Consider the following 12316-nt stretch of genomic DNA (forward strand, 5'->3'; position numbering starts at 1 on the left):
CACTTTACTTCCTCCAGTTTTTCTCCATTCAAACTTACCTCCCAATTGACTTGACCCTCAACCCTACTGTACCTAATAACCTTGCTCTTATTCACATTTACTCTTAACTTTCTTCTTTCGCACACTTTACCAAACTCAGTCACCAGCTTCTGCAGTTTCTCACATGAATCAGCCACCAGCGCTGTATCATCAGCGAACAACAACTGACTCACTTCCCAAGCTCTCTCATCCCCAACAGACTTCATACTTGCCCCTCTTTCCAAAACTCTTGCATTCACCTCCCTACCAACCCCATCCATAAACAAATTAAACAACCATGGAGACATCACACACCCCTGCCGCAAACCTACATTCACTATATATATATATATATATGTGTGTGTGTGTGTGTGTATATGAGTAGATGGGCCATTCTTTGTTTCGTGGCACTGCCTCGCTGACACGGGAAACAGAGATTGAGTATATAATATATATATTATTATAATTATTATTATTATTATTATTATTCTTATTATTATTATTATTATTATTATTATACTTGATTGCAGTTTCCCACGTCAATGAGGTAGCGCCAGGAAACAGATTAAGAAAGACCCATCTACTCGTGTATACATACATGCACTTATCTATATACATATCTTATACACATACATTTATATACATACACAGACATGTACATATATATTCACATGTACAAATTAATACTTGCTTGCCTTCATCCATTCCCAGCTCAACTCAGCCCCACAGGAAACAGCATCACCACTCCTTGTATCAGTAAGGTAGCACCAGAAAAAAAAGGCCACACTCATTCACACTTAGTCTCTATCTGTCATGTGTAATGCACCAAAACGACAGCTCCCATCCACATCCAGGTCCCACAGACCATTCATACTTGATCGCCATTTTCCGCGTTAGCAAGGCAGCGCTGCAAAACAGGCACATATGCACATTTATATGTACATGTACACACACACACATATGTACACATACATATGCATACTCATATATACACAAGTACATACTCATATTTGCTCACTTTTATCCATTCCTGACACCAACATGCTCCAAGGGAAACTGCATAAATGCATGAAAGAAAAGATATATACATATAACTTATACATTTTCTTATTCTTTCCTACATCTGATCACCGCCCCTTGCATCAATGAGGTAGCAACAGGAAACAGACAAAGAAAGGCCAAATCCACTCACATCCATACATGAGCTGTTATGCGTAATGCACCAATACCACAGCTCCCGATCCAAGTATATATAGGATAGAGGAGAAAGAATGCTGCAGAAGGCGACTAAGAGGGATGGAAGCAGGGGGATAGAAATCCTCCCCTCCTGTTTTACTTTCCAAAAGAAGGAACAGACAAGGGGGCCAAGGGAGGATTTTTCCCTCTAAGGCTCAGTCATGTGTTCCCGTCGCCACCCCACTAACCTGGGAAATGGTGAATATGTTATTCCAGAGAGCAAAAATGTGTGTGTTTGAAGGAATAATGGTTCCATCAATGTTATATTGTTGTGTGGCATGGGCTATTGATAAGTTTGTGCGGAGGTGGGTGGCTGTGTTGGAAATGAAATGTTTGAGGACAATATGTGGTGTGAGGTGGTTTGATCAAGTAAGTAATGAAAGGGTAAGAGAGATATGTGGTAATAAAAAAAAGTGTGGTTGAGAGAGCAGAAGAGGGTGTATTGAAATGGTTTGGTCACATGGAAAGAATGAGTGAGGAAAGATTGACCAAGAGGATGTATGTGTCAGAGATGGAGGGAACAAGAAGTGGGAGGCCAAATTAGAGATGGAAGGATGGAGTGAAAAAGATTTTGAGCGATTGGGGCCTGAACATACAGGAGGGTGAAAGGCGTGCAAGGAATAGAATGAATTGGAATGATGTGGTTTACCGGTGTCGACATGCTGCCAATGGATTGAACCAGGGCATGTGAGGCATCTGGAGTAAACGATGGAAGGTTTTCTGGGGCCTGGATGTGGAAAGGGAGCTGTGGTTTCGGTGCATTATTACATGACAGTTAGAGACTAATAAGTGTGAACGAATGGGGCCTTTGTTGTCTTTTCCTAGCGCTACCTCGCACACATGAGGGGGAGGGTGTTGTTATTCCATGTGTGGTGGGATGGCGATGGGAATGAATAAAGGCAGACAGTATGAATTATGTACATGGGTATATGTATGTGTCTGTGTGTGTATATATATGTATACATTGAGATGTATAGGTATGTATATGTGCTGTGTGTGGACGTGTATGTGTATACATGTGTATGTGGGTGGGTTGGGCCATTCTTTCGTCTGTTTCCTTGCGCTTCCTCGCTAACGCGGGAGACAGTGACAAAGCAAATAAATAATTTTTTTTTTTTTTCGCTGTCTCCTGCGTTTGCGAGGTAGTGCAAGGAAACAGACGAAAGAAATGGCCCAACCCAACCCTATTCACATGTATATACATACGTCCACATACGCAAATATACATACCTACACAGCTTTCCATGGTTTACCCCAGACGCTTCACATGCCCTGATTCATTCCACTGACAGCACGTCAACCCCGGTATACCACATCGATCCAATTCACTCTATTCCTTGCCCTCCTTTCACCCTCCTGCATGTTCAGGCCCCGATCACACAAAATCTTTTTCACTCCATCTTTCCACCTCCAATTTGGTCTCCCACTTCTCCTCGTTCCCTCCACCTCCGACACATATATCCTCTTGGTCAATCTTTCCTCACTCATTCTCTCCATGTGCCCAAACCATTTCAAAACACCCTCTTCTGCTCTCTCAGCCACGCTCTTTTTATTTCCACACATATATATATATATATTTATTTATTTATTTTTCCACACATTTTTTTTTTTTTTTTTTTTTTATACTTTGTCGCTGTCTCCCGCGTTTGCGAGGTAGCGCAAGGAAACAGACGAAAGAAATGGCCCAACCCCCCCCCCATACACATGTACATACACACGTCCAGACACGCAAATATACATACCTACACAGCTTTCCATGGTTTACCCCAGACGCTTCACATGCCTTGCTTCAATCCACTGACAGCACGTCAACCCCTGTATACCACATGACTCCAATTCACTCTATTTCTTGCCCTCCTTTCACCCTCCTGCATGTTCAGGCCCCGATCACACAAAATCTTTTTCACTCCATCTTTCCACCTCCAATTTGGTCTCCCTCTTCTCCTCGTTCCCTCCACCTCCGACACATATATCCTCTTGGTCAATCTCTCCTCACTCATTCTCTCCATGTGCCCAAACCATTTCAAAACACCCTCTTCTGCTCTCTCGACCACGCTCTTTTTATTTCCACACATCTCTCTTACCCTTACGTTACTTACTCGATCAAACCACCTCACACCACACATTGTCCTCAAACATCTCATTTCCAGCACATCCATCCTCCTGCGCACATCTCTATCCATAGCCCACGCCTCGCAACCATACAGCATTGTTGGAACCACTATTCCCTCAAACATACCCATTTTTGCTTTCCGAGATAATGTTCTCGACTTCCACACATTTTTCAAGGCTCCCAAAATTTTCGCCCCCTCCCCCACCCTATGATCCACTTCCGCTTCCATGGTTCCATCCGCTGACAGATCCACTCCCAGATATCTAAAACACTTCACTTCCTCCAGTTTTTCTCCATTCAAACTCACCTTCCAATTGACTTGACCCTCACCCCTACTGTACCTAATAACCTTGCTCTTATTCACATTTACTCTCAACTTTCTTCTTCCACACACTTTACCAAACTCAGTCACCAGCTTCTGCAGTTTCTCACATGAATCAGCCACCAGCGCTGTATCATCAGCGAACAACAATTGACTCACTTCCCAAGCTCTCTCATCCCCAACAGACTTCATACTTGCCCCTCTTTCCAGGACTCTTGCATTTACCTCCTTTACAACCCCATCCATAAACAAATTAAACAACCATGGAGACATCACACACCCCTGCCGCAAACCTACATTCACTGAGAACCAATCACTTTCCTCTCTTCCTACACGTACACATGCCTTACATCCTCGATAAAAACTTTTCACTGCTTCTAACAACTTGCCTCCCACACCATATATTCTTAATACCTTCCACAGAGCATCTCTATCAACTCTATCATATGCCTTCTCCAGATCCATAAATGCTACATACAAATCCATTTGCTTTTCTAAGTATTTCTCACATACATTCTTCAAAGCAAACACCTGATCCACACATCCTCTACCACTTCTGAAACCGCACTGCTCTTCCCCAATCCCCATATATTCTATTATACTTAATCACCATCTCCTGTATCAGTGAGGTAGGGCAAGGAAACAGACAAAAGAATGGCCCAACCCACTCACATACACATGTATGTACATATACAGAGATACCCATATACACACATATACATATCAGTATATACATACATATACATGTGTATACACAGACATATACATATATACACATTTACATATTCATACTCGCTTGCCTTCATCCATTCCTGTTGCTACCCCACCTGACAGGAAACAGCATCGCTACACCCCTGACTCAGTGAGGTAGCGCCAGGAAAGCAGACAAAAAAAAGCCACATTCGTTCATACTCATTCTCTAGCTGAGCCAGGTACCCATTTTATCAACCAACCCCTGGGGTGGATGAACAGCTGGGTTGACTGTGGACCAACTGCCGCAACTAGGATTCAAACCTATGGGCTCGACCCTGGGTGGCTCATGAATGCATCATGGTCAGGAACGCTAACCTTTACACCATGGGAGTCCATTGTAGGTCATTTGTAACCAGAGACCTTAGTGTTTTTGTTGGACTATGTTCGTTTCATTACCCACCATTCAGAATTTGAAATTGCGCCTGTTGCTTGATCATTGATGTGGAGGAAAAAGAGTTGGCAAAAGAGAATGTAAGACTAAGTACTGATGATTTATTGTTTCCCAGGTTTTGTTCTTTTATTATTGCACCTGTTTTGGTTAGAACCCTGAAAGTATGTTGATGCCATCACATTTTATAAAGTGAACTGTTTGAATGCCAAAGATATTCTTCTGAAAAGAGATAAAAGATGAATTTTGCATATTGTTTTAGTATGGACACTAACAGCATTCCTTAAGAATCATGTGCATTTTATATTGTTTTGAATGCAAAAGTTATACTGAAAACTCTGGTGAATGGGAAGAATTTATGTTTGTTGTCTGAGAATCTTGCATGGAGTGCTTGTTACAAACCTAATGTACAGATGTGAAACTTTTGTTTTCCTAGGTCTGCATAGGTAAGAAATAAAAGAAGTAGAAATGAACAAACTAAGTGATGTAGTTTAGTTGGAATTAGTTAGATGTAACGTTAGAGCACTAAATGAAAAAAAATGATAGAAAGAGACACCAGTATTTGGAAGTCTCATATTATTGTCTGACCATGTAGAAAATATGACACATTATTAGTTGATGATATGTGGCTGAAGATTCAAAGAGAAGAGGTAAACCACAAGAGATGAACTGATGAAGTGAGGGGATTGTTTTTCTCCAGTGATAATTCAGATGTGAATGACAGGACATTTATCCCTGATTTTGTGCTGTGGAAACGTACTGTATATAAGGGTGAAGTAGTGAATGGAGACTTTGTTTTGCTTGATGAACCCTCATGGTATGTTTGTTATAAAGTGAAAAAAAGGATTTGTTTATATTATTGTGGCAGTCTTTTGTTTACTCAAGCACTTAGCATACTTGGATAGAAGTTGAGGACATGTGCATGAAGGAAGCAAGAGGTTATATGTAATGAACCCAGCCTTTGTAAATAGGGATGAAGATGATAGCATATATATATATTGTATTTTTGTTTTGAAATGTAGGAAAACATAAATCATCGTTTGTTAACCCAAGCACACGATAACACAAATGCATATATTTTATAAGTTTATGATATAGACTACTGTATATTGCTTGATTTTAAAGGTCTTGAAGTGCATTGCAACTATTGGCTGACAGTTGCTCAAGCATTGCTTTGCTGCATGTGTCTGATTACTGTGTTATGGCAGGTGGAGATGGTCTATGGTCTTCTTTCCATGTTTTCCTCGGGTGACCGTGATGACATGAGCCGTACACTCTTGGCTATGTCCTCATCCCCTGACTCTTGTGTTGCCATGAGGCAGTCTGGCTGTCTACCCTTACTAATACAGGTACTTGGAGTTGGGTCTGTCTTGCTTGTTATTTCAAGCAGCTTTGTGATCATTAAATGTAATGTTTCCTTGTGACTTAGTTCAAAAATATAGCTTCCATTGTTATTTATTGTGCTGTGTGTAATACCCTCTTATGTCTGTTCTATAAATGAATGAAGAATATTGTAAAGTATTATGAGCTCCACATTCTGTAACACTTAAACCTATTGAAATATTATTGATTTAAGCTTTATTTGAAAAATGAGACAAGTGAATGTAAATGGAAGTTCCAAATATATAAGCATATTTGAATTATTTTAGAACTGACTGATGCCTCTGATACTGAAAGTAAAATGCCTTTTACTTATTAAAAGTATTCAAGAAAAATGACAACATGAACATTTAATTTATAATATTTTATGACTATGGGATATGTTGTAAATTTCTAGCTTCTTCATGGCGGTGATGGTGATGTTGCACCAACTAGAGAGACACGACTTAGAGCAGCACAAGCCCTCCACAACATAGTCCACTCACACCCAGATGACAAACGAGGACGAAGAGAAGCCAGGTAGGAAGATTCCCTACACCTCAAAGGTTCAGAACTCTCATCCCTCACGTGGCACTTTTTGAAATTCAGGCTTTTCACTTCCTCCAAAGTTCTTAAGTACTTCTACTCTTTTTTTTTTTTCTTTTCATTTACCTCTTTACATTTAATATAGAGTGGGTTTTTGTCCATGACTGGAGTCTCCAACATAAAACATGGCAGTATTAATTCTTAAGAAGAGTATCTCATTTATATCATGTTGCAGTTTGTTTTTAGTACATCATATAAAAGAATACGGTAATTTTTTTTTTCTTTTTTTTTTTTTCTGCGTTTGCGAGGTAGTGCAAGGAAACAGACGAAAGAAATGGCCCAACCCACCCCCATACACATGTATATACATACGTCCACACACGCAAATATACATACCTACACAGCTTTCCATGGTTTACCCCAGACGCTTCACATGCCTTGATTCAATCCACTGACAGCACGTCAACCCCGGTATACCACATCGCTCCAATTCACTCTATTCCTTGCCCTCCTTTCACCCTCCTGCATGTTCAGGCCCCGATCACACAAAATCTTTTTCACTCCATCTTTCCACCTCCAATTTGGTCTCCCTCTTCTCCTCGTTCCCTCCACCTCCGACACATATATCCTCTTGGTCAATCTTTCCTCATTCATTCTCTCCATGTGACCAAACCGTTTCAAAACACCCTCTTCTGCTCTCTCAACCACGCTCTTTTTATTTCCACACATCTCTCTTACCCTTACGTTACTTACTCGATCAAACCACCTCACACCACACATTGTCCTCAAACATCTCATTTCCAGCACATCCATCCTCCTGCGCACAACTCTATCCATAGCCCACGCCTCGCAACCATACAACATTGTTGGAACCACTATTCCTTCAAACATACCCATTTTTGCTTTCCAAGATAATGTTCTCGACTTCCACACATTCTTCAAGGCTCCCAGAATTTTCACCCCCTCCCCCACCCTATGATCCACTTCCACTTCCATGGTTCCATCCACTGCCAGATCCACTCCCAGATATCTAAAACACTTCACTTCCTCCAGTTTTTCTCCATTCAAACTCACCTCCCAATTGACTTGACCCTCAACCCTACTGTACCTAATAACCTTGCTCTTATTCACATTTACTCTTAACTTTCTTCTTTCACACACTTTACCAAACTCAGTCACCAGCTTCTGCAGTTTCTCACATGAATCAGCACCAGCGCTGTATCATCAGCGAACAACAATTGACTCACTTCCCAAGCTCTCTCATCCCCAACAGACTTCATACTTGCCCCTCTTTCCAGGACTCTTGCATTTACCTCCTTTACAACCCCATCCATAAACAAATTAAACAACCATGGAGACATCACACACCCCTGCCGCAAACCTACATTCACTGAGAACCAATCACTTTCCTCTCTTCCTACACGTACACATGCCTTACATCCTCGATAAAAACTTTTCACTGCTTCTAACAACTTGCCTCCCACACCATATATTCTTAATACCTTCCACAGAGCATCTCTATCAACTCTATCATATGCCTTCTCCAGATCCATAAATGCTACATACAAATCCATTTGCTTTTCTAAGTATTTCTCACATACATTCTTCAAAGCAAACACCTGATCCACACATCCTCTACCACTTCTGAAACCGCACTGCTCTTCCCCAATCCCCATATATTCTATTATACTTAATCACCATCTCCTGTATCAGTGAGGTAGGGCAAGGAAACAGACAAAAGAATGGCCCAACCCACTCACATACACATGTATGTACATATACAGAGATACCCATATACGCACATATACATATCAGTATATACATACATATACATGTGTATACACAGACATATACATATATACACATTTACATATTCATACTCGCTTGCCTTCATCCATTCCTGTTGCTACCCCACCTGACAGGAAACAGCATCGCTACACCCCTGACTCAGTGAGGTAGCGCCAGGAAAGCAGACAAAAAAAAGCCACATTCGTTCATACTCATTCTCTAGCTGAGCCAGGTACCCATTTTATCAACCAACCCCTGGGGTGGATGAACAGCTGGGTTGACTGTGGACCAACTGCCGCAACTAGGATTCAAACCTATGGGCTCGACCCTGGGTGGCTCATGAATGTATCATGGTCAGGAACGCTAACCTTTACACCATGGGAGTCCATTGTAGGTCATTTGTAACCAGAGACCTTAGTGTTTTTGTTGGACTATGTTCGTTTCATTACCCACTATTCAGAATTTGAAATTGCGCCTGTTGCTTGATCTTTGATGTGGAGGAAAAAGAGTTGGCAAAAGAGAATGTAAGACTAAGTACTGATGATTTATTGTTTCCCAGGTTTTGTTCTTTTATTATTGCACCTGTTTTGTTTAGAACCCTGAAAGTATGTTGATGCCATCACATTTTATAAAGTGAACTGTTTGAATGCCAAAGATATTCTTCTGAAAAGAGATAAAAGATGAATTTTGCATATTGTTTTAGTATGGACACTAACAGCATTCCTTAAGAATCATGTGCATTTTATATTGTTTTGAATGCAAAAGTTATACTGAAAACTCTGGTGAATGGGAAGAATTTATGTTTGTTGTCTGAGAATCTTGCATGGAGTGCTTGTTACAAACCTAATGTACAGATGTGAAACTTTTGTTTTCCTAGGTCTGCATAGGTAAGAAATAAAAGAAGTAGAAATGAACAAACTAAGTGATGTAGTTTAGTTGGAATTAGTTAGATGTAACGTTAGAGCAATAAATGAAAAAAAATGATAGAAAGAGACACCAGTATTTGGAAGTCTCATATTATTGTCTGACCATGTAGAAAATATGACACATTATTAGTTGATGATATGTGGTTGAAGATTCAAAGAGAAGAGGTAAACCACAAGAGATGAACTGATGAAGTGAGGGGATTGTTTTTCTCCAGTGATAATTCAGATGTGAATGACAGGACATTTATCCCTGATTTTGTGCTGTGGAAACGTACTGTATATAAAGGTGAAGTAGTGAATGGAGACTTTGTTTTGCTTGATGAACCCTCATGGTATGTTTGTTATAAAGTGAAAAAAAGGATTTGTTTATATTATTGTGGCAGTCTTTTGTTTACTCAAGCACTTAGCATACTTGGATAGAAGTTGAGGACATGTGCATGAAGGAAGCAAGAGGTTATATGTAATGAACCCAGCCTTTGTAAATAGGGATGAAGATGATAGCATATATATATATTGTATTTTTGTTTTGAAATGTAGGAAAACATATATCATCGTTTGTTAACCCAAGCACACGATAACACAAATGCATATATTTTATAAGTTTATGATATAGACTACTGTATATTGCTTGATTTTAAAGGTCTTGAAGTGCATTGCAACTATTGGCTGACAGTTGCTCAAGCATTGCTTTGCTGCATGTGTCTGATTACTGTGTTATGGCAGGTGGAGATGGTCTATGGTCTTCTTTCCATGTTTTCCTCGGGTGACCGTGATGACATGAGCCGTACACTCTTGGCTATGTCCTCATCCCCTGACTCTTGTGTTGCCATGAGGCAGTCTGGCTGTCTACCCTTACTAATACAGGTACTTGGAGTTGGGTCTGTCTTGCTTGTTATTTCAAGCAGCTTTGTGATCATTAAATGTAATGTTTCCTTGTGACTTAGTTCAAAAATATAGCTTCCATTGTTATTTATTGTGCTGTGTGTAATACCCTCTTATGTCTGTTCTATAAATGAATGAAGAATATTGTAAAGTATTATGAGCTCCACATTCTGTAACCTATTGAAATATTATTGATTTAAGCTTTATTTGAAAAATGAGACAAGTGAATGTAAATGGAAGTTCCAAATATATAAGCATATTTGAATTATTTTAGAACTGACTGATGCCTCTGATACTGAAAGTAAAATGCCTTTTACTTATTAGAAGTATTCAAGAAAAATGACAACATGAACATTTAATTTATAATGTTTTATGACTATGGGATATGTTGTAAATTTCTAGCTTCTTCATGGCGGTGATGGTGATGTTGCACCAACTAGAGAGACACGACTTAGAGCAGCACAAGCCCTCCACAACATAGTCCACTCACACCCAGATGACAAACGAGGACGAAGAGAAGCCAGGTAGGAAGATTCCCTACACCTCAAAGGTTCAGAACCCTCATCCCTCACGTGGCACTTTTTGAAATTCAGGCTTTTCACTTCCTCCAAAGTTAAGTACTTCTACTCTTTTTTTTTTTTTTTCTTTTCATTTACCTCTTTACATTTAATATAGAGTGGGTTTTTGTCCATGACTGGAGTCTCCAACATAAAACATGGCAGTATTAATTCTTAAGAAGAGTATCTCATTTATATCATGTTGCAGTTTGTTTTTAGTACATCATATAAAAGAATACGATAATTTTTTTTTTTTTTTCTGTTTCCCTGCGTTTGCGAGGTAGCGCAAGGAAACAGACGAAAGAAATGGCCCAACCCACCCCCATACACATGTATATACATACGTCCACACATGCAAATATACATACCTACACAGCTTTCCATGGTTTACCCCAGACGCTTCACATGCCTTGATTCAATCCACTGACAGCACGTCAACCCCGGTATACCACATCGCTCCAATTCACTCTATTCCTTGCCCTCCTTTCACCCTCCTGCATGTTCAGGCCCCGATCACACAAAATCTTTTTCACTCCATCTTTCCACCTCCAATTTGGTCTCCCTCTTCTCCTCGTTCCCTCCACCTCCGACACATATATCCTCTTGGTCAATCTTTCCTCACTCATTCTCTCCATGTGACCAAACCATTTCAAAACACCCTCTTCTGCTCTCTCAACCACGCTCTTTTTATTTCCACACATCTCTCTTACCCTTACGTTACTTACTCGATCAAACCACCTCACACCACACATTGTCCTCAAACATCTCATTTCCAGCACATCCATCCTCCTGCGCACAACTCTATCCATAGTCCACGCCTCACAACCATACAACATTGTTGGAACCACTATTCCTTCAAACATACCCATTTTTGCTTTCCGAGATAATGTTCTCGACTTCCACACATTCTTCAAGGCTCCCAGAATTTTCACCCCCTCCCCCACCCTATGATCCACTTCCGCTTCCATGGTTCCATCAGCTGCCAGATCCACTCCCAGATATCTAAAACACTTCACTTCTCCAGTTTTTCTCCATTCAAACTCACCTCCCAATTGACTTGACCCTCAACCCTACTGTACCTAATAACCTTGCTCTTATTCACATTTACTCTTAACTTTCTTCTTTCACACACTTTACCAAACTCAGTCACCAGCTTCTGCAGTTTCTCACATGAATCAGCCACCAGCGCTGTATCATCAGCGAACAACAACTGACTCACTTCCCAAGCTCTCTCATCCCCAACAGACTTCATACTTGCCCCTCTTTCCAAAACTCTTGCATTCACCTCCCTAACAACCCCATCCATAAACAAATTAAACAACCATGGAGACATCACACACCCCTGCCGCAAACCTACATTCACTGAGAACCAATCACTTTCCTCTCTTCCTACACGTACACATGCCTTACATCCTCGATAAAAACTTT

General features: G+C 40.4%; 1 protein-coding gene across 1 annotated transcript in view; it reads left to right on the forward strand.

The window, feature by feature from the left end:
* Window positions 1-12316, forward strand: part of LOC139762577 (uncharacterized) — a 228574-nt gene that overhangs the window by 86489 nt on the left and 129769 nt on the right. The window contains exons 6-7 of the mRNA XM_071687618.1: window positions 6039-6179; window positions 6608-6729. Coding sequence (XP_071543719.1) covers window positions 6039-6179; window positions 6608-6729 — 263 coding nt within the window. The remainder of the gene's footprint in view (window positions 1-6038; window positions 6180-6607; window positions 6730-12316) is intronic.

Source organism: Panulirus ornatus, chromosome 1, assembly GCF_036320965.1.
Source record: "Panulirus ornatus isolate Po-2019 chromosome 1, ASM3632096v1, whole genome shotgun sequence".
NCBI lineage: Eukaryota > Metazoa > Arthropoda > Malacostraca > Decapoda > Palinuridae > Panulirus > Panulirus ornatus.